This window comes from Opisthocomus hoazin, chromosome 20, assembly GCF_030867145.1.
Source record: "Opisthocomus hoazin isolate bOpiHoa1 chromosome 20, bOpiHoa1.hap1, whole genome shotgun sequence".
NCBI lineage: Eukaryota > Metazoa > Chordata > Aves > Opisthocomiformes > Opisthocomidae > Opisthocomus > Opisthocomus hoazin.
The window spans coordinates 13488949-13508837 of NC_134433.1; the positions used below are offsets into that span (position 1 = coordinate 13488949).

At 47.9% G+C, this 19889-nt stretch overlaps 1 protein-coding gene across 2 annotated transcripts in view; it reads left to right on the top strand.

Annotated features, from left to right (window-relative positions):
* Nucleotides 1–19889, top strand: part of VPS53 (VPS53 subunit of GARP complex) — a 68272-nt gene that overhangs the window by 42581 nt on the left and 5802 nt on the right. For both annotated transcript variants that reach the window (XM_075440040.1, XM_075440041.1), the window contains exons 15-20: nucleotides 84–231; nucleotides 1150–1232; nucleotides 4776–4854; nucleotides 9800–9948; nucleotides 15194–15263; nucleotides 19124–19261. In XM_075440040.1, the coding sequence (XP_075296155.1) occupies nucleotides 84–231; nucleotides 1150–1232; nucleotides 4776–4854; nucleotides 9800–9948; nucleotides 15194–15263; nucleotides 19124–19261 (667 nt within the window). The remainder of the gene's footprint in view (nucleotides 1–83; nucleotides 232–1149; nucleotides 1233–4775; nucleotides 4855–9799; nucleotides 9949–15193; nucleotides 15264–19123; nucleotides 19262–19889) is intronic.

Here is a 19889-nt window from a genome sequence, read left to right on the forward strand (position 1 = left end):
ATCTAGGAGTAATTTTGCAGTGTTTGCAATGTGTGTCTGTACACCTGAAAGCCTTAGAAGTATTGCCTTTTTTTTTTTCCCAGGACAACTAGCAGCAGTGGTGGGCTCACCATCACCAGTTTGCTGAAAGAAAAGGAGGGGTCAGAAGTGGCGAAGTTTACTTTAGAAGAACTCTGCCTCATTTGCAGCATCCTCAGTACCGCAGAGTATTGCCTGGCGACCACCCAGCAGGTGAGCTTTCCTCTGCAGCGCCTCTGAGATGCGGCAGACGCCGTGCTGCTCCCTCTTCTGGGGTAGGCTGCTGAGGGGGCTGGAAGAGTCACAAGTACGAAAATATCCGTGGCAGTTTCTGCTCCACATAGCATCCCATTGATTACTGAGCATTATTAAATCTGTATTTCAAAGAAAGAGAAGTATTGATTTTGCCGTTCCTACCTGAGAGAAGTCATTTGCTTGTAATCCTGCTTTGCAGCATCAGTTTTGGATTCAGTCCTTTTATACTTCTTACATAATTTGTTTTGGATTGAGGATCAAATTTTTTTTTTTTAAAAAAGACTCTTCTTGTGGTTCATGACCTCCCTTTTCTAAAAATCAAGAAAAACAATTCAAAATAGGTATGGGAAAATGCTTGCGTGAAATGTTGGGACAAGGAGGTGGGAGGAGAGAAGGTGTTTATGCTGATACCCTCTGCAGCCGCAGTGATCCTTACAATCAGGTGCTTTCAAAATGTCATAGGTTAGTAGATGAGCTGTGATGTTTGGCCGCTATCAAGACATCTCCACCAGCAGAACTGGCAATCCTCCTCCTCTGCTGTTTGGGCACAGACAGGGTGTTGGAAAACATCTTTATTAGCGGGACAGGTGCCACGGTGCTAAGCTAGTGTATTAGCATGCCGTACTAGAGTTACATATACGACCTTGGAGGTTACTCGTTTGAGGACGCAGTGCCACCGTAGGCCATCCTGGCAGATGAAGATGCCTACGGTGTCCAACAGGGAGAGATTTCCATTGTTCACTGGCTGAGTTTTGGATATAATCTGGGCACAGATTAGGTTTTAAGAAGCTGACTTTTCCAGGACATAGGTTTTCAAGACTGGTTGTCTCAAGTAAGAAATCTGATCTTTCTGTTGCTTGTTTTGTTTCCTAACAGTTGGAAGAAAAACTCAAAGAAAAAGTGGATGCAAGTCTAGTGGAAAGAATCAACCTGACAGGAGAGATGGACACTTTCAGCATGTATGTTCAGCAGATGCATCCTCCCAGAATGTATCAAACATCCTAGTTTGTCAGCCAGATGGTGCTGGAGTAATACAAGCCCAAGATCCTGGTGTCGTAGGACCCACCGAGCTACGCAGCCTAGGCGTAGGCATTTCCCTGGTGAAGGGATGGCCACCCTCCGGCTAGTCCAAGAGCAGCAGTAGTACGAAGTTCAGATGTAGTTGTTCCCCATCATCCTAGCCAAAGGAACAAGAGCACTGGAAAGGGGAAAGGAAACAGTGAGTTTCCATTTGAAACATCATTTGCATCTTGGCAGCTCTGTGAGGTGGCTGTTACATTTCAAGAAAGGAAGCTATTTCAGTACATTCCTTCCTGCTTTAACTTCCCACTGTTAATCAGCAGCCTTGTCAGTATGATCAAACCCCATTTCAGATGACATAAAAGACTGATCTGATCTTATATTTGGGGATTATAATTCAGAGAAGATTATGATTCATTAAAATAACTTTTCACGTAACGATGCTAAAAATATTCCACTCTAACATCCTCTCCTCTCCACCACTGACAAACAGATTGAATATTTTTTGAGAGAAGGAAATCGAGGCAGAAAAATAATTGGTTTGCCTCACATCAGACAAAAGAAAACCTTGGCAAAGCTGGGAGAATAATCCAAATCACCAGCTCTCCTCCCTAAAACTAAGATTCAGCCCGGATAGCTGTAAGATTTTTTTCAGAAAACTTCCTTCCTGTGATTCCTCCTCTCTCGCTCCAGTGGGCAGGATCCCACTGAATCTGCATCCAGGTTTTTCACATGGTCTCGGGTTCCGTTCCAGGTTGCAGAGACTCCCTTCCCTTTAGATATTTCTCAGACCTGTTCAAGAGTGAATCGCTGACCGAAAGCTAGGGTTGCTGTGTTCCCCTAAGCCAAAGCAAGCAAGGTAGCTAGGCAGTAGAAATAAAATATGCTGAATGATGGATTTTTCTTAACATGGACAAGTTGAGGGTGAGTTTTGCATTTTCTTGTGACCTGTCCAGCAGGAGCCAGCTACCTCGAGTCGCTGCTCAGTTCCACAGTGGCTGCCTTGTGAGGTGGTTGGTTGTAGGCAGCCGGTATGATGTGCTTTGGAAATTGTTTAAATGTGTAGTTCACGTTTGCCGATTTGGACAGCTTTAAAGTTAAGCTGACAGGCCTGACGTATCTTGTAACAAAGGCTTTTTAATTGACTTTCAGTCTGTTCCAGTATAGCGCTTGGTCCAGTCTTCTGTCAGTGTAAGTCATAGCTACAAACCTCTCTGGCGTTTGCTCATTCAACATCAAACAAGTTGTTTCTTCTGGGATTTGATGTCTTGTTAGGCACGGTCGTAAAGAAAATGATAAAACGTGGCTGCTTACACACCCTGAGAAGCATTTCTTCCTTCGTGGGAAGGAGAGTGCAGGACCACCCCAAATGCGTATAAAGTGATCAGCTCGGAGTGGGGGGGTGGGGGTACCCCTGGGGTGGCTAAGCATTTTCTTTAGGGAACGTGGAAAAGATAATGAGCTCTTCTTGAAGCTCAGCAGAAGGAAAACTATTGTCCCACCCCCCTGCCCTATTGGTCTGTTGTGAGATTACGGGCAGCGTTCAGAGACCCCTTGATGTCCTGAAACACTGAGCTTACTACAGTAAGCGCTGAGCTTAGTACATACTTACTATGCTTCTCATTTATGGCCTCAGCTTCTGTCAGGGATCGTAGGAGGATTCGTTAACTGCCGCTGAAGCACTGTTACGTGCTGCCCAGGGCAAGGTTTGAAGTGGCTCCTAGCAGAACCAGGATCCAAGCCCTCCTGGCACGTCCTGATGCTTTGTGTTTGCAATGGGCTGCTTGTTGCGCTGTTACCCCTCTACAGCAGGGATTCATTTTGAAGTGTAGACAAACAAGTTTCTCTCCCTGTTTGCAATCTTGTGGTTTTTAGGCGAGATCTTGTACGTGGTGACCCCGCTTCGGACAGACTCCTGACACGTGGACACTAGTGGTGAAGTCCCTGCCTCCCACTGAGAGGGCTGCGTTTCGTTTTGGTGCTGAACCACAACTCTTTCCTACGGGCAGCTGCTGGCAGCTGCTCGTAGTAGTAGTCAGTAGTCAGCTGTGCCCAGGAGACGGTTATTTCAGTTTGGAGCTGGTGGAATCCCCCGAGGGAGTAAATCCTGTGGTGCCCAGCAGAAGTAGAGGCACCAGCAGAGATGGTCACAGGCTTTTCTTATCCCAATGCAAGTTTCAGATCGTGTAGCTTGAAGCCGGTAGTTGCTTCGTCTCCCATACTAATGTTTCCAGCTGATTTTGGATGAGTTAGCCTTTACAGACAAATTGATTGCTCCGAAGGAACAGTCTTTTACTGGGCATCCTGTTCCAGTCTTTATGTGCTAAAGCTCTGGGAAAGGGAATAGACAACCTCTGTGAGTTGTGGTGAAGAGCAACACCCAGATCCCAGCAGTAGAATTCGGTTAGCAGGTGGACACTTGAAATATTTTGAACAGTGAACTCCAGAGTAGTATCCAGAACTGCATGAAGACAACCAGCGGGAGGAAAGATGGCTTGAGGAAGCATTGGTTGGATTCGACACGGATCTGTGATTCCCATCTGTGCTACCATCATGAGAAAGAGCAAAAGTAAAATCCAGTTTTTGCATATATAATCCCAAAGTTGTAAACAGGCATCTGTGGCAGATTTAAAGTTTACACTGTTTTAAAAAACTGCACTTGCTTAGTGAAACACAGCCATGTACTACTTCTAGCAGAAGTCGTCTGTGGTGCGAGTCCTGCGTTACGTGCCCTTGAGGGTGGTCCCAGCTGCTGCAGACAGTGTTTCTCGGCTGTTGTTCTAGGATCGGTTGCACCTTTATGCACATCGTAATATGGCGGCATCAAATATGTCTCTAAACAATATCGTGCTGTTTAAAACAAAAGAGGGGAGGGAAATGTGTTTGACTGCTATGTCCTTTAGTCTGGTCTATGTCCCTGAGAAACTCAGGCAATGGATGGCGGCAGTCCTAGGCAGAGTGTAAATAAGATGATCTGCCTTCATCTTCTCGAGTGGGAGACGCATTCAGAACTCATACAGAGGTACTTTTAAAAATCCTCTCAGCAAGTTTCGAAGAGTAGTAGAATATTGACTGTGAATAAGTGGAGAGATGATAAAATGCTAGTTTTATGCAGACTGGATCAAATTTGAAGTTGAATTCCAGTCTGGGCTTGGTACTTGGGGTTTCTCCTCTTCCTGATGCGAAGGTGGGGGTTACCCCATCTGACACCTTTGATCTCCAGCCCCTTCTATGTGTTTAAACAGAGAAAATTCAGCTATAAGAATGTCCTCTCTACGCTAAAGCCCATGGTGCAGCTCCCTGATGAACAGCATGCAGAACTTCCCGGCTTCTTTTCAGTACCGATTTTCACCATGTGTGTTCACAGCGTAACGCTGCTGTCAGCTCGTGGATGATTTTCCTCCGTTCACGATCGGGTACGCCAGCTCTGGCGCTGCGTTGCTGAGTCCTGGGCTAAAACTCACGCTTGGTGTTTTTTGCAGTGTGATCTCCAACAGCATACAGCTGTTAGTGCAGGACCTGGATGCAGCCTGTGACCCTGCCCTGACTGCTATGAGCAAGGTAGGGGCTGGATTTGCTGCGGGAAGAGGGAGCCTCGGGATCCCTGTGGAGTTTGTTTGCTTTGATTGCTTGATTTCACTGTTGACATGTCCTTTTACGCTGCCTTGAGACTTAGCCATGTATTGATTTCTTCTTGCTTCTTAGAGCAGCAGTTGCTGTATTTATAAATATTTCCTTCACTCCAAAACCTCTTATTATTCAGATTGGAGCTTTCATTCTTTTGCAGCACTTGAAAACACACAGACAGTGAAATACTTTCTGTAAGTACTCCTAATGCCAGTGAGAGCCTTTAAAATTGGGAAAACTTCTGTTAGCATGAAATTTCACATACACATTCTCGTTTGCTATTCTCTGTGTGTTCTTTGACAAGGAGTTTTTCTCGTCTCTTGTTTGTGGCAGTTAAATGGAGGTACTCAAAGGGTAATATGGACCTGAGACTGAGCCCTGTTGCCCCTGTGATCCTCTCAGGGACGTATGGGGCCGTTCCTAGAGGCCCGTGTGATTAGCACTTCAGGCTTGTGTTGCAGTTCCACTGCTGGCTTTTATACGTTTGAAATGCAGAGCTGTGTTTTCTTGCCAAAGTATTGTGAAAACCCAGACTGCTTTAGACAGAGGTGAAGACAACAAAAGTGGATTGAACTATTTTTTTAATTAGAAATATTAAACATAGAGCTCCATTTTTGTAGGATCAACACACTGTCTCGCTGCCATGGATTTTAATAGCTTGCTGCTTTATGATGTATTCCAGCTGTAACTAGCCCCGCCACCCCCAGCTAATATTTGAAGTGGAATGCAGCTGGTAACAGAGCTTGTACGTGTTCCAAACGAGAGGAGGATTTTTTTGCCCAGTAAAATAACACGGTTAGGAAGGGCTCGGCGCTTCAGGTGGTGTGTGTGTGGCGTGTCGGTTCCTGAGATCTCCTGCACTGATGTAGCGTAGTAGTATTTGAGTCGCTTAGCTCTGGCTGTTTATACCCAAGTAAACCACAACCTTCAGAAAGCAGCAGCTGGCAGGCCATTTATTTTTGTCTTTGGAACACTGGTAAAATGCAGCACGTGATGGGACTGATGATATATAAACAAGTGAAGTGTTATGAAATTTGCTAAATAAATACTTGTCACTTGTGCACACATTCCACTGTTTGCATCAGACCGAGTCGCTTTTATGTGATTTTTACTAGACCTGGGTTTTGTGCAAGAGTTCTTTTCCTTCACCTTCCTCCTCCCTTTGCCTCGGGGCTGGGTTGTTACTGTGACAGTTGAAAAAGAAATGCATATAATTATTTAAACGCAGGATTAGTATTTGGAATTCTAAAATTTCAGTCTGTATTAGCGGTGTAAAGACTGCGTGGCTGATCCGTTGCAGTTTTCTTGTACTGGGAAGGCAAGTCTGTCTCAAAACCCCTACTCCATCAGGGCTCCTCCTTTGTTTAACTTCTTTTCATTTACTTCACTCTGGTGTCCTCCAAGGCTGAACATTCCTAGTCCTTTGTTGGAGTTTGGCTTTTTTTTTTTTCCCTTGCAAAAATGTTCAGGAACTATAGAGGTAAATTAAGAAATGCTTAAACCTCTAAATCCAGTTTGGCTGCAGGCCACTGTGAGAGGTTTAACACAGCAAACAGCATTGTGAGTGTTGCTTTCAGCTGGGAATGGTGCTCAGTTTCCCTGATTATTTACCTTGTGGGTTCTGGAAGAAATGGTAATGACGAGAAGGCCCCATATTACAGAAGTTGTAGGTGATAATCTTTCCTCAGACTCTATGGCAGGTGTAGAATGATTAAACATGGCTGTAGGACGGGGAGCTGGGATGTGGAGTGGCAGAGGAATTTGCCCTAAACCCCTGTTGTCATATTCTGGATAACAAAGTACTGTGAATGTCTTGTACTGATCTGTAGCAGGCGCTTAAATTGCCTGGTTTGCTTAGTTTTTAATTGGTGGGATTAAGCAATTTTAATTGTTTAGTTTTTAATTGTTGATATAAGGGAACTGCTAATCTGTATGGGATATTTTCGCCCCAATTAAGTTTATGGATTGCGCTGGATAAGGCTTGATTTACTTGCCGAATTAAGCATCGATTTATATGTAAAACTGTGCTTCTGAGTGGGGCTGGGGGACATTTTAGTGGCTCATGTCGATCGCTTGCTGTTTTTTTTATATTTTTGCTAAAACCTTTTGGCACAGCTGCAATTTCCGACTTCCTTACAATGGAGTGGACAACAGCAAGCGCTTCAGCCTGGGGCTCGGTTAATCTCTCCGATACATACAAAGAAAATCCCAGGAGCAGAGCAATCAGAGCTGCCAGCTGCTAATTAAAAGTCAGTGTGAGTGCATTTTAGCTGTCAAACAAGGTGCAGCATGCAACAGCGCAACCCAAAACTCGCGTCGGAAAACAACGGAGGCAGTTTCGAAGGCAGCAGCGTCCGCTGCCTGCAGCAGCCGCCGGCTTCTCTCTCCCTGCCCGCCTCTTCCTGCACGAGCAACGCGAGGTCGAGGGAGAAGGTGCTGGCCCGGCGGTTACGCGTGCTCCCGGTGCCAGGCCGGAGCCCGTGGCGATAAGCTGGTGGTGGGATGCTGCTGAGCACGGGGAGCCTTGGAGACTGATTCATCCACCATCGAACCACGAAGCAGCCCCTTTAGTTAGAGGCCCACGCTAGTGCTGGCCATGGACCTGGCGGTCCCTGGTTTGGCCTGCCACCCCACTCCCGGCTCTGTGGGGACACAGGGATGCTTGGGGACATGGGGACCCCCAGCTGGGCAGACCTGGGAGCGCTCTCGAGCCCCGCTGGACCCAGAAGGTCGTGCAGCTCTTGTTAGGTGCCAGACCAGCCCAGTTTTGCTCAAGGTTTCTCTCTTCTCCTCTCCTTTTAAAGAAAGCACCCGATAATCTTGAGGGCCATGTGTTTTTGTTGTGAAAACCATCTCTGAAGGGAGCACCAGGTCTTCAGACCTGGGTCGAGCCCGTGCGGGCGGCCGCGTCGCCCCGGGTGCTGGGGTGCTGGTGCCGGGGCACCCCGTGCCCTGGGTCGCTCCCTTCGGCCAGCGAGCGCGAGGCCTCGCTGCCTCTGGCCTTCGGGCTCGTTTTCAGCTCGTGTATGTAAACTATGTGGATGTCCCAAGAAAAACATAGGATGAGAGAAAAAGAGGAATAAATTTAAAATGACAGGAACAAAGCTTTACCAGAAGAGCTGGGCTCATATTTCTTTTGATGACTTTTCAGTATGTGTACTATTTCTTTCATTGCAGCTACTGGGTTTTTTTTCGGGTGAAACACACCCACGTACACACACAAAGGGCTATTTTTACTGTTCATGCTTTAAAGGTTTGGTTGTAAAGTATTGCTTTTGGAATGAAGACCAACAAAATGAAAAAGCTACTGTTTTATTGTTGTTGCAATAATTCAACTCAGCAGTCCCTTCCCGCTTTCTGGCCGTTCCTGCCGCGTGGGGATGGTGTGTCGGTTGAGGATCGCTGTCTGTCGCGAAGGGCCGGCGCTGGGAGTGTGCGAGGCCGGCGGGGAGACAGGCAGAAAGCATTTCCTCGGGTCTGACAAGCACCAGGAGGAGTAGCAAAGGAGTTGTCTCGTGAGCAGTCTTCCAAATGAAAGTAAGATGGAAAGAAAGCCCGTAGAGCAGGCAATGAGAGGGATGTCCCTGCTAGCTGCCCGGGTGATGCGAGATGAGCAGGTTGGGGTTTTGTTTGTCTGGTTTAAATAAAGACAGCCTTGGTAGGACCCGTGTAGGCTCCCTCAGACACACTGTGGTTTTGCAAAGAATTTGGCTTCTCTTGCCCATTAAGTCACTTAGGCTGCATGTCGTTTGGATGGAATCAAATCAGCTGGGTTGCAGTGGACAAAGTAGCCATAATTAAATTAAAATCAGGAATAAAAAAACCTTACATGCAAAATCCAGAACTTGAGAAAACAAGTTTGGGGACAAACACTCCCTCAAAAGACAAAGCTCATCTTCTGTGTGTGCCCGGTTTCCTATCCTGATTTCGTATCTGGTTTCCTCCTGTTTCATCTCCAGCGTGAGGAGCAGCATCTCCAAACCATCAGTTGGAGCACATTGCAGAGCACGTAGCGTCTGAAGGTAGCAGAGCTGAGAGCACTTTTCTGGGTGCTCGTGTTCCTCAGTCAGACCTTGTTATATACGCAGATGCTTGGCCAGGCCTTACCCAATTACCTCTCTCCTTTTTTTTTTTCGCGTGACTGACACCGTGTACTCCCTCTGTACTGCAAATGAGGCTTAGAGAAAGTCGAGGGAGTCGCGCGTCTGGCTCAGAGGAGCTATTCTGTTGCATTTCTACCAGCGGTAAATGAGAACAACGTGGGAGGTTGAGTAGCTCTTCTTGTTTTACATTTTTTTTTTACGTGTGTTTGTGATGAGCTGAAGTTGCCATCTTACCTTGTGCACCAGAAATGTTTTCAGTGTGAGCTCCACTGGTGTAGAGTGCTTTGGACTTTAGGACTATTTCTACCTCTTCCATCTATCTGTCATCAGTCTCACCAGTATTAAAGTCTTGGCTGCCATACAGGAATCTAGATTTTGCAAGCTTGCAGATATTTTCTCAAATGCCCGTAATCAGGATTTATACGGGCACTTCATCCTGGCAAACTGGAAACTGTTAAATGTTAAGGCAGCCTGGTGTGCTCCAAAAACCTTTTTAATCCTAGTGGTCCCAGTTTGTGTAGGTTACCGGTCACAATCCCTCTCTGTTCTGGTGAAAAAAGGGCCGTTCTGGGTTTTCTTTGTATCTTGTTGTGGAAGGGTTTTGCTCCATCAGTGTAGTGACGACAAACTTGTCCTTGGTGGTGCATTGCAGAGGCAGTCTCTTGATGATTCCTTAGAGATCTTTTGGCAGGAAGTTTTGTACAGTTTTCCTTACCTATTGCTTGAATCTTAATGAATTAAACAGTCTTTTTGGTTGTTTTTTCCCCTTTGTGCAGATGCAGTGGCAGAACGTGGAACACGTTGGTGACCAGAGTCCTTATGTCACCTCAGTGATTCTCCACATCAAACAAAACGTCCCCATCATCCGCGACAATCTGGCCTCCACGAGAAAGTATTTCACTCAGTTCTGCATAAAATTTGCAAAGTAAGTTACCAGCGTGGCGCAGAGTTTATCGAGGTCTCTGGTTCTCACTGGTCTCTTTGTACCTGATAATCTGTTTGCTTTCTAGCGTGCAGCTTCGGTGACTATTGGTGTCTGGGTGCAGACCCTCCATCCAGAGAGGGGTAGGGCAGCAAACACCACCGGCTGCTGGCAAGGTTAAAATACTTTTCGAGTTTCCTACCGAGGCAGATTTTCTCAGATATTTGTATTGATTGGTTCCCCCTTACGTGCCTAAACCATCCCGTAAAATATTGTGATGATCGCTGTCTGCTGTTTGCCAAGTACAGAAGGTCTTGGCTTGGACATCTTTAAAGGGCTTTGAACGTCTGACAGTAGATGCAACTCTTGCTACGGCAACCTGCTTTCCTTCCAGGGATGGGGCTGCGGTGCCTCGGGGTACTGAGAAGTTTGGTGCATCGTTTGCCTCAAAAGAACTTTTATGGGAGCTACAGCACTGTGAGGAGGGCACGTCTGATGAGTGTATTCTGCCTTCACAGTCTAAAAGCTGCTTTTCTGTGCCAAAATAGTTCAGTAAGGAGGAGAAATAAACATTCAGGTCTTGGGGGATATTGCAAGTGTCTTCCTGGCGAGTCACTTAAAGCTGAGCAGCAGGAAGAACTGAGTGAGGAGACAGAAATGCCTCTTGCCTCTGAATTCGAAGTTGAGGGTGCAGCTCTCCAACATCTGTTGCACATCCAAACTTTGAAGCGATGTGTCTGAAACAAAAATTCATGTCTTTGGGAAGAAACTTGGAACTCTTCCCTGCTTGCCTGTGGCCAGCTGAGCTTTGCATGCCAGTGCCCCAAGAAAAACCCTCAGGAGGACTCTGCCAATTGTAGCTGCTGCTTTTGGTGTTGCATGTGACTGTGCTGGTAGACTTGGGAGCAGCACTGTGCATATCGTGTGTCACTCTAAAATACCTTAATGTTTCATTCATCTGTAATAAGCTAATCCTCCTGAAATAAACTGTGTGGCCAGGCAGTTACTGTGGGGTTTGAGCCCGGAGCCTGAGCAGGGCAGGGTGCCGCGGGCTCTGCTGAGAATGCTTCGCTCTCGCAGCGGGGAGGCTGGCCCGAGAGCTGCGTTCCCCCGTCTGTCTCAGGGTGCTCGTTAGCTGGCATTAAGGAGCAGTTACTGAGAAGTCATGACGTTGCCCATAATCACTGGTTGAAATGCCGTCTCAGTGAAAATTTATTGCACTTAAGCCTTCTATGTGGTTACGGTTGAATTTTATATCACTAACATGGTGATAAATAAAAAAGCCCATTTACTCAGCTGTTCGCAGCACGCAGCTCTTAATACCCCAGCTTAGTTGCCTCCCTTTTAACTTTATTGCTAAGCACATACCAAGTAAACTCCAGATAAAATACCCAGCTCTCACGTTTGAGAAAAATTCACATCTAAGCCGAGTGCCTTCGTCACAGGTTGTTCCATAGAAGAGCATAGAAACCTGCAAAGCTACCGCTCCGCTTCAAAACCTTTTTTAAGACAACTGCAGCTCTGATCTACAGCACATTAGAATTAAGACACAGTCCTGAATTTGCTGTGTCATGGATCAGATGTAGAAGTGAAAATTTGTTTCCTGAATATTGTTTTTGCTGGACCGTATTTAGAGTCCTTCTGTACAACTTGATTTTAAGGAGAACTAGCCCAGTGGTAAGGCTGGACTGACCTACGCAAAGCGCTTAGGACATTTTAATGCATACAAACATTTGTATTTTTGAAGCTCTGAGTTCTGATGGTACGTGCTGGCCTGCCCAGTATAAATACCTGGCCTGTTGTGTGCTGCACAACACTGAAAATTCTTTTAACAGGCGTTGTGCTGCTCCGTATGTTAATGCCTGTATCTTTTTGAACTGCCAGCCGCCTCTCGCTCTAATGGATTGTATAAAGCGCCGGTGTTGAGTTACAGGACCACAGGGGAGAAGGCATCTAAAGTCACTAAATTTAAAACTGAGGGATCTGAGCCAACTCTGCAAGAAGAAAAATGGCCATCAGGAACTGCATCAATCCTCTAAAGTAATTTGTCATTTTTGCTTTGTTTTGACCAATATGCAAGCCTCAATCCCTTGAAATCGTGAGAAGCAGCCGGCTTTCCGGGACGCACTTGCAGGCAGGGTGAGGGGCTCTCTTCTCGCTGCATCTTGGCCCTTATCCTTTGAAATCAAAAACCATAGCGGTGAAGCTGTGACTGCTACACCGGGATGTGTTTGGGAAGTCTGTGACCTGACCTCAATGAGGAAGAGATTAGAACCGAGAGACAGGAAAAACAAACAGCTCTCCCCTCGCCAGGAAAGCACCTCGTCCATCACCAGCGGCCAAGCGCGGTGGGTAACTGCAGCCGGAGTCCTCCCGGTTGCTCGGGCCTTTGCATCGTGCCTTTAGTGAGAGGAGTTGGGTGGAAGAAGGTCATGATGAGGAGGCTCCTGGAGGTTTTGAAGCAGCGGCTGGTATAAGCCCAGGCAAGTCTGCAAGGGCTGGTTGCTGCCTCGGAGGGCGGCGTAAAGCAAAGCCCTTCTCGGCTGCGGTGACTCAGTGACACCAGGATGCTTGGAATGATGTCCCGCAGCATCTCATCTCCCGTGGACAGACTGTGGTCACATCTCTGTCTGCCTTGCTCAGCAAGACATTGTGTTTCATGCATCATCAGGGCAGGGGATTAGGAAAACACAGGCTTTGGCAGAGCCCCTCCCGTTGGATGGGAGCCCCTCAGATGCTGTGGTTTCTGTGCTTTAGGTTCTTAATCTGTCTTGCACTGCTTTATTATTACGCTGGGGACTTGTCTGCTTCTATGGAGGGTGTGCTGGATTCAGTTTTATAGCCCAACCTGTAAATGAATTCTGGCATCCAGTCTAGCTCTGTGGATGTGCAGGGAGTAAAGGCATTTAGAGTACAAAACCGCGTGAGGAGCATTACCATTGAATACGCACGTATTATTCGCATCGGGATTGCCTGCTGTATGCTAGGAGAGCCAAGCATTGAGTCCAGCCCAGGCAAGAGACTCAAGTGAATTTTTCATTTAAGTGCAATTGCTCTTAATGGTCTCTACTATTAAAAAAAAAAATAAAAAAAATTAAAAAACACTGGAGCAGCCCTTGGATCTTATGATTTGCCTGGTCTGTCCTGCTGGAGTTGAGAAGCTGTTTCCAATAAGGCAGCGTGAAATAACAGGCATGTGGGGATGGAAGGTTGCTTTACCCTTCTGCACTGATTGTGGGTGGCCGTCCTGAGGAGCCTGGGAATCGTTTCATGCAAGACAGAATGCTGCCTATGGGAGACCATGTGGTTAGATAGAAAAGAAGATTTAAAAAAAAGAGAGGAGGGGGTCCTTTGCCTGCCAGTCTGCCACCCTGCAGAAGGAAAGGTTTGCCCTCTTTCGCATACGCAACACGAGCGTTGCCTCTGCACCTGACCTCGCAGAGAGAGGGAGCCTTGGACCTACGTGCCAGATCAAAGGTACAATTAATCTCTTGTGTTCTTCCGCTTGTAGCAAGCTGCTGCATCCAGAGCAGACTGATCATTTTATAGGATCACCTAAGCTCCAGCGGGGCTTGGCACTCTCTAATTGCCCTCAGGGAATTAGTTATACACCTGAAAAATGGACTTGTAAAGCAGATAAGTAACATCTCTGCTGTAATGCTTTCATGCAAAAGGAGACAGGGCTTGTTTTCCTCCTTTTATTTATGTTTTGTTGCCAAGGTTGTTTCTCTGGTGGCCAAATTCGAAGCTGTTTGGGGCAGCCCGGTAGCTGGTTCTCACCAGCAGTCTGAAATTGTTCTCTTTGACGCTTCTCCAGGAAGAGATGATTCACTGAGAGAGGTCGTGGCTGTGTCTGGGGAAAGGGGAAGGGAAGGAGCCTTTGCTTGGAAGGACTCTTCCTTGAACCGTTTCTTTTGATTTGCTCAGCAGCTTGGCATGCTCTGTGCCTGAGTTTTGTCATTCTTCCATGAGAAAGGGCAAAAAATAAATGTCCTGGCTTGGAAAACAGGTGGCAGGACAAACAAGATGCTGTCCATGCTCCTTGCTTGGTGGGAAGGAAACAAATAGCTTGACAGATGCGAGGGGGAAACCACGCTGAATTTAGATCACCACCATAAATGGTACCTCATTCAAAAGGACAGAAAACAGACGGACTTGGATGAACTTAGGACAGAGCCATTAAAACCTAAGACCTGCCACCAGGTCACGGACACGGTCCTGGAAACGTGAGCTTTGTAGGCATTCAGCCAAAGAAGGCCGTGTGAGAAAAGCAGAATACATTAAAAACAAGGCGGCAAAAGGAAGACAAGAGTGTGAGTGGTGTGGTCCTGGCAGACGGAGTTTGCGTTGCTCACGCCGGCCCCTCTCTTCACGTTCAGCTCCGGGGTTTTCCTAGTGCTGTACCTTGGCAGAGTGGCTGGGGCAGGAGCTGGTCTTGCAGGTGCTCAGCCAGCGCTTCAGCTAGCAGGGAGGATCTGCTTCTCCGCTGCAGAATGCAACCGCTGCAAAGCCTAAAATCAAGACGCAAAAAGCTAAAGCCAAAGCTGGTGCTCTGGAGTACATTGTCTAAGGTGACCTATATTGGGCTTCCATCCTTGCCACATTCTCCCTGGTTGTGTGTAGGGACCTTAGTCATTTTTCTGAGTCTGAAGTCCACGTTAGTAAAACAGGGTGATGGTGTTTTCCTTTTCACAAAACTTTTTCTTGTCTTGATTGTGTTGGCTGGAAGCTTGCTGGAAGAGTGCCTTTCTGTGTGAGTGTCCAGGGCCCAGCAGACCTCCAGCCTTGGCTGGACCTCAAGTTCAGTGTGTAATATGCATGTTATGGAATTACTAGTATGCAGTAAAATGTAGGTTCTGGATTCAGTCAAGATACTCCTTTCCATGAATAGCTGTGCTAATCCTGGCGTGTTGCTGTTTTTATTATGTACAATAGTTTGTTTGCTTGTTCTTGACCTTGTACTGTAATGCTTCATGTATACTTTATAGCAATTTATTACATAGAGTACGTGTGCAACTTCTCAATTAACTTAGAGATCAGTATGGAGTAAAGCAAAAGATTTGTACCTAGGTTTGGTTTGTTTGTTATTTAGTATATTTAATGTGACTGGAGTCAGCTTGAGAACCAGGCACTTTCAGTGTGTTTGTGGAAAGCCGTCCTGGGTTCGTTTTGCATGCTTGTGACCACAGAAGACTCTGTGGCTCCAAATACTCACATGTAATTGTGTCATTTTCTCTCTCCTCTGCAGCTCCTTCATTCCCAAGTTCATTAACCATCTCTTCAAGTGCAAACCTATTAGCATGGTGGGCGCAGAACAGGTAGGAAAAAGTAATTGCATTGGCTGTATTATTTCAGCACTTTTGGGTTCAAGAAGTCGAGGCAGTTTTTGTTAAAAAGGGGCGGAGAGCTGAGTTACGTGTCCTGAGATCTGGTACGGCTGGGGCAACACGAGCACATGCTGGTACAGCGGGGTGGGAGCGGGTTTGTAGTGATCCTGCCACAGCAGAGGGGTCCTAGGCACCTCCCCAAGCAGGGGAACTCTCATTTGCCAGTCAAAGTAACACTAGCGCAGGAACAACAAACCTCTTACGGGCCTCTCGAAGGTGCCGTGGTGAGGCTGTCCTCAGTGTGCTCACACAAAGGCAAAGAAAGTCACTCAGGGCAGAAACTGTTGGAAGAAGCTCCCGTGTCCTTGTCGGGAAGCCTTCTTTTTCTGTCCCATCCTTTCGCAAAATAGGTCATGACTCAGTCTCCCTCTGCTGCGGCTGTGCCTTCTGCCAGGGTTAAACTCAAGCCTGTTGCTTCTCTGCTCAGAGGAGCTGGGGCACGGTCAATCCATGGTCGGTAACAGAAAAACTTTACCAAAGAAATCCCCAAACCCCCAGCCCAAAAGACCCAGGTGTCCAGGCAGTTTCTCAGCTCAGGTAGTTTAAACACCAAGACTTTTTTTTGTAAGTGTTGCACATAAAACACCCAGTGCCTGGTCTCAGATGACAGTGTGTGTGCCGAGAGCAGGTTGGTTCCTACACATTCCCCACGCGGGGCCAGTGACGGCGATGTCCGGCACCACGTGCCGGTGGTGTCAGCGTGCCAGCCCTCCAGCGAAGCGACACCAGACCCTCCCGGGGGCTAAGCGTGCTGCTCCCGGGGCTGGCTCCTTGCTCTCTGGGGAAGCGAAGCTGTGGGAGCCCAGGGGCTCCTCCGCAGCCCGATGGCAGTTTCGCTACAGCCTGTGTCTTGGCTGATTTCCAGTGAGTGCAGGTAGATTTTTGTCTCCTCCGATTTGCCTGCTAGTTATGGATGGTTGCCGTCTTTCTCTCCTTCGAGCTATGCGGGGAGGATGGGGTTGTGGAGGCGTAGTGCAGTGTTTTCTCTGTTCTGTCCCAAAAATTGCTAAACAGAGGTCCTGGGTTTGGTGGGAGTTTTGAATCTCGCTAGGCGAGCGGTGCTGCCGTGCCTTCAGACAGGACGGTCTCTTTCCTGCATAAATGGCTTCCAGGCCTCGCCTGCTCAGGCATTGCAGACAGACATCGTAACCCTGCTGCGTGGCGGGGACGAGCCGTCTCCACCTCTGCAACTCGGTAACGGAGACCCAGGGAAGCGACGACCCAACATCTGGGGTTCAGGGCTGCTCAGGACTCCCCAGCTTGCTCCCAGGAACCTCTGCCTCCCTGTTGTGCTTTCAGAGCTCTGTAGACACTGCAAGATGGCGAAACGTGATCTCAGGGAAGGAAGATCCTTCATGCTGAATTACTGCCACTTGAATTAATGGACATGTTTCTGTCAAAACACTGTCCCTTGACAGGAGCCCCATCCCCGAGTTGCCCGTGGGTGGGCAGCACAGGGTGTTTACTACCTTGAGACCATGGGTGCAGCTGAAGGGCTGTGACCCCCCGTCTGCCTGTGGGCTGGGACCCCCCCTGCTCCGTGAGGATGAGGTTTGGATGAGGCAGGCTTTCAGCTGTCCCCTGCACATCCAGCAGCTCCCCTGTGGGCTGTTTAAAAAGAAAAAAGAAGCAGAATAATCCCTAATGGGACTGCTGCGATCTTCAAATCTGTGCCTTAAAAGCTGCTTGGGTTTTAGGCATCAAAGATGGGTTCTGACCAGTGTGTGTCTGCGAAATGAAACAGGAGCTTTACATCAAAACCTCCCTCTTTCTTAATGGAAAGCAAATGAGCGAAGCGTGGTTCCTGCTCATCTTGTGCGATGAGCAATAACCCGAGAGTGATTAAATGAAGTCTTATTTTAAATAAGCATCTAAAGTGATTAGCTGGTTGCCAGCAGTGGGCTTGTGTCTAATCTTAAAGGTTTTACTATTATTGTATTGGAATAACAGGCCTCATTTGGTGTCTAAAGCTGACTGGGAGGATTTTCATTAGCCTGATTCACAGTGGGTACATCTCTTAAGTGGGACGTACCTTCCTGGGGTTAGATGTACAGAGGCCTTCAGGAGCTGGTCTCCTCTGTCTCTGCAGCGTGTAGGTCCTCAGTTGCCTTAGCGTGTTTTGAACAACCCCCTGGTCACCCCCCGGCATCTTTCCATGCCGGTTTCTCTCCCCTGGTGCAAATGTTGCTATGGAATGCACATTCCCGACCTTTCTGGTCCTAAACACAGTTTTTCCCACTGTTTTCAAATGTGATTATTAGCAGTCTGGACACTAGGGTGGTATTTACAGGGGTGTTCAGCATGGGGAATGAGACCTATGGGGCTCCACTTTCTGTGTTTGTCTCTCTGACTTAACAACAGTTCTCCATCTCAGCAGGTTTTGGCATGGAGTTAGCAATGCCAAGGACCTGGAACGGGTAACGGGGGGAAGTAAAAGAGGGGACAGAGCCTGCGAGTGCTGCATCTGTGGGAAAGGCTGCAGATTGCACAAGGCTCCTGCTAGACATGAGAGAGCTTATGTGGGAAAGATGTGAATTCCCCAACCGTGGAAAAATCTTCCGTCTGTGGGATTCCTCGTAGACATGCAGGAATCCAGCTACAACAGCCTGAACTGCCATCAGGCTCCAGCAACTCCGGGGTGCGCAGAGCTGCTCGTTTGTGCTGTGGTTTCCTGGCTTCCCAGGACGGGATTGATGGCATCGGTTCATCTCGTGCAAGCCGTGAAACGGGCAGCACACAGCAATGATACGCTGCCGCAGATAACAGGGTCCAGATTTGAACTGGCGCGACCCACCGCTCCTCCGCTCGGCTCAGCCCTTTGTATCTGGGCTGAATTCCCACGTGTGCAGAAAGCAGTGCCATAAATGTTCATATGGTTCGTGGTGACAGCTGGGGGTTCTGCAGTGACCGTAACGTGGTGCGTTGCTCCAGAACGAGCTCCCACCGGCTCCTGAGATCCCTTTTGCAGGAAATGCCCTGGGTGTGCCGGCAGCCCAGCGGGTTTTCACACTTGCTGCTATGTAAATAAATTGTGCTTCCCTCCATCTAGTTTGATTTCAGATTGCTGTCCTTCACCAGTCTTCTGTCACCTCTTGAGACACAGTTCGCGCAGTCAGAAGAGTGCGGTATTTGTGGTAATTTTGCTCTAAGAAACCCTAACCCACAGCATTTGTCATCAGACAGAGCTTGTCTGTCTGGGCTAAATTTTGTGGCTGCTGCTTGCTGATGATTTCGCCACTGGTCCAGTAATAAATAGCGTGCGGGCTGTGAGTTTCAGTGTACCAGTGAGCACAGGAAATTGAGCGGTTCTCAGTGTAGCTGTATTGTGTTCCAGTTTTCTTTTTCAAGAAAAAAAATGATCGAGTGGTTGAGTAAATGCAGAAAACCTGCCACAACGGGTGGCTGGGTGCAGGAGGAAGCATGGCGTGAATTCATTTGACCTCAGTATCGAAGTAACGAGAGGGCTACAGGTCATGGAGACTGTTTCACTTTGTGCTGTCAAGGGGAAGAAATCCGTGCGGCGTGTGCCAGGTGTGGAGCTGCCGTAAGTCATTGCACTTTGGCAGAGCGGTGCCCTCTGAAAATCAACCAACGGTGCTGATACGTAGCCGTGGGTGATCATGTCTCCTTGAAGTGTCATTACATGGGTCAACCCCTCCTGTTCCTGCACTCCCATTACCAGGGCTTTGTCCAGTGTGGGAAGCGTTCAGCTTCTACGGATGTTGGATTATAGCAGCTGATGGAGCCTGATAAAAGGGACCGGAATAACAGGGTGCGATTAACTATTGCAGCTGCTGCTGGACACTCACTCTCTGAAGATGGTTCTCCTGGATCTGCCCTCCATTGGGTCCCAAGTGGTGAGGAAGGCTCCTGCCAGCTACACGAAGATAGTGGTGAAAGGCATGACTCGGGCTGAAATGATCCTGAAGGTAACTCAAGACTTTTGATAAGCTGCCAGCCAGACTGCTGGACTGGGAATCGGAGCGAGCGAATTCCAGGGGGCCCTTCCTTTGAACGTGGCAATCTGCAATTGCACGTGAACGTTTGTGAGCTTGTCCGGGTGTGCTGCCAGCTGTTCTGCAGAACTGGCTTGTTCGCCTTGGGTTTGCCCCCATGCTCTTCTAACATCGCGTTTGAGTTTTCATCCTCATTTTTCAACGTAACCGTGGGCTCAAGTTCTGCTTGCTAGGAGAGCTGGGGCACCGCATTCCCTCAGGAGCTTGTGAAAATCAGAGCTAGCATCCGTAAGTGTCTGCCGCAGGGCAAACCCTCCAGTTCAGGTTACTCCGGGCCTCTGTGCAGACTCCATCGCGCAGGGGAGCCAAGCCGTGCTTGAGTCACCTGTTTACTGTCTAGTGTAACAGCCAGTGCAAACATGTCTGGGTTACTGTATTCACCAGAGTTCTTTTTCATTTTCCAGACCTGGTGCCTGGAAAATGACCCAAAAGCAGTGTGTTGTCTTCATAAAAAGTAACAAGCAAAGCAATCTCCCCTTGCCCTCCTTGCTGGTCTGATCCCAGAAAAAGCTGCAGGAGCTGTGCAGTAGTACGCTCCGGG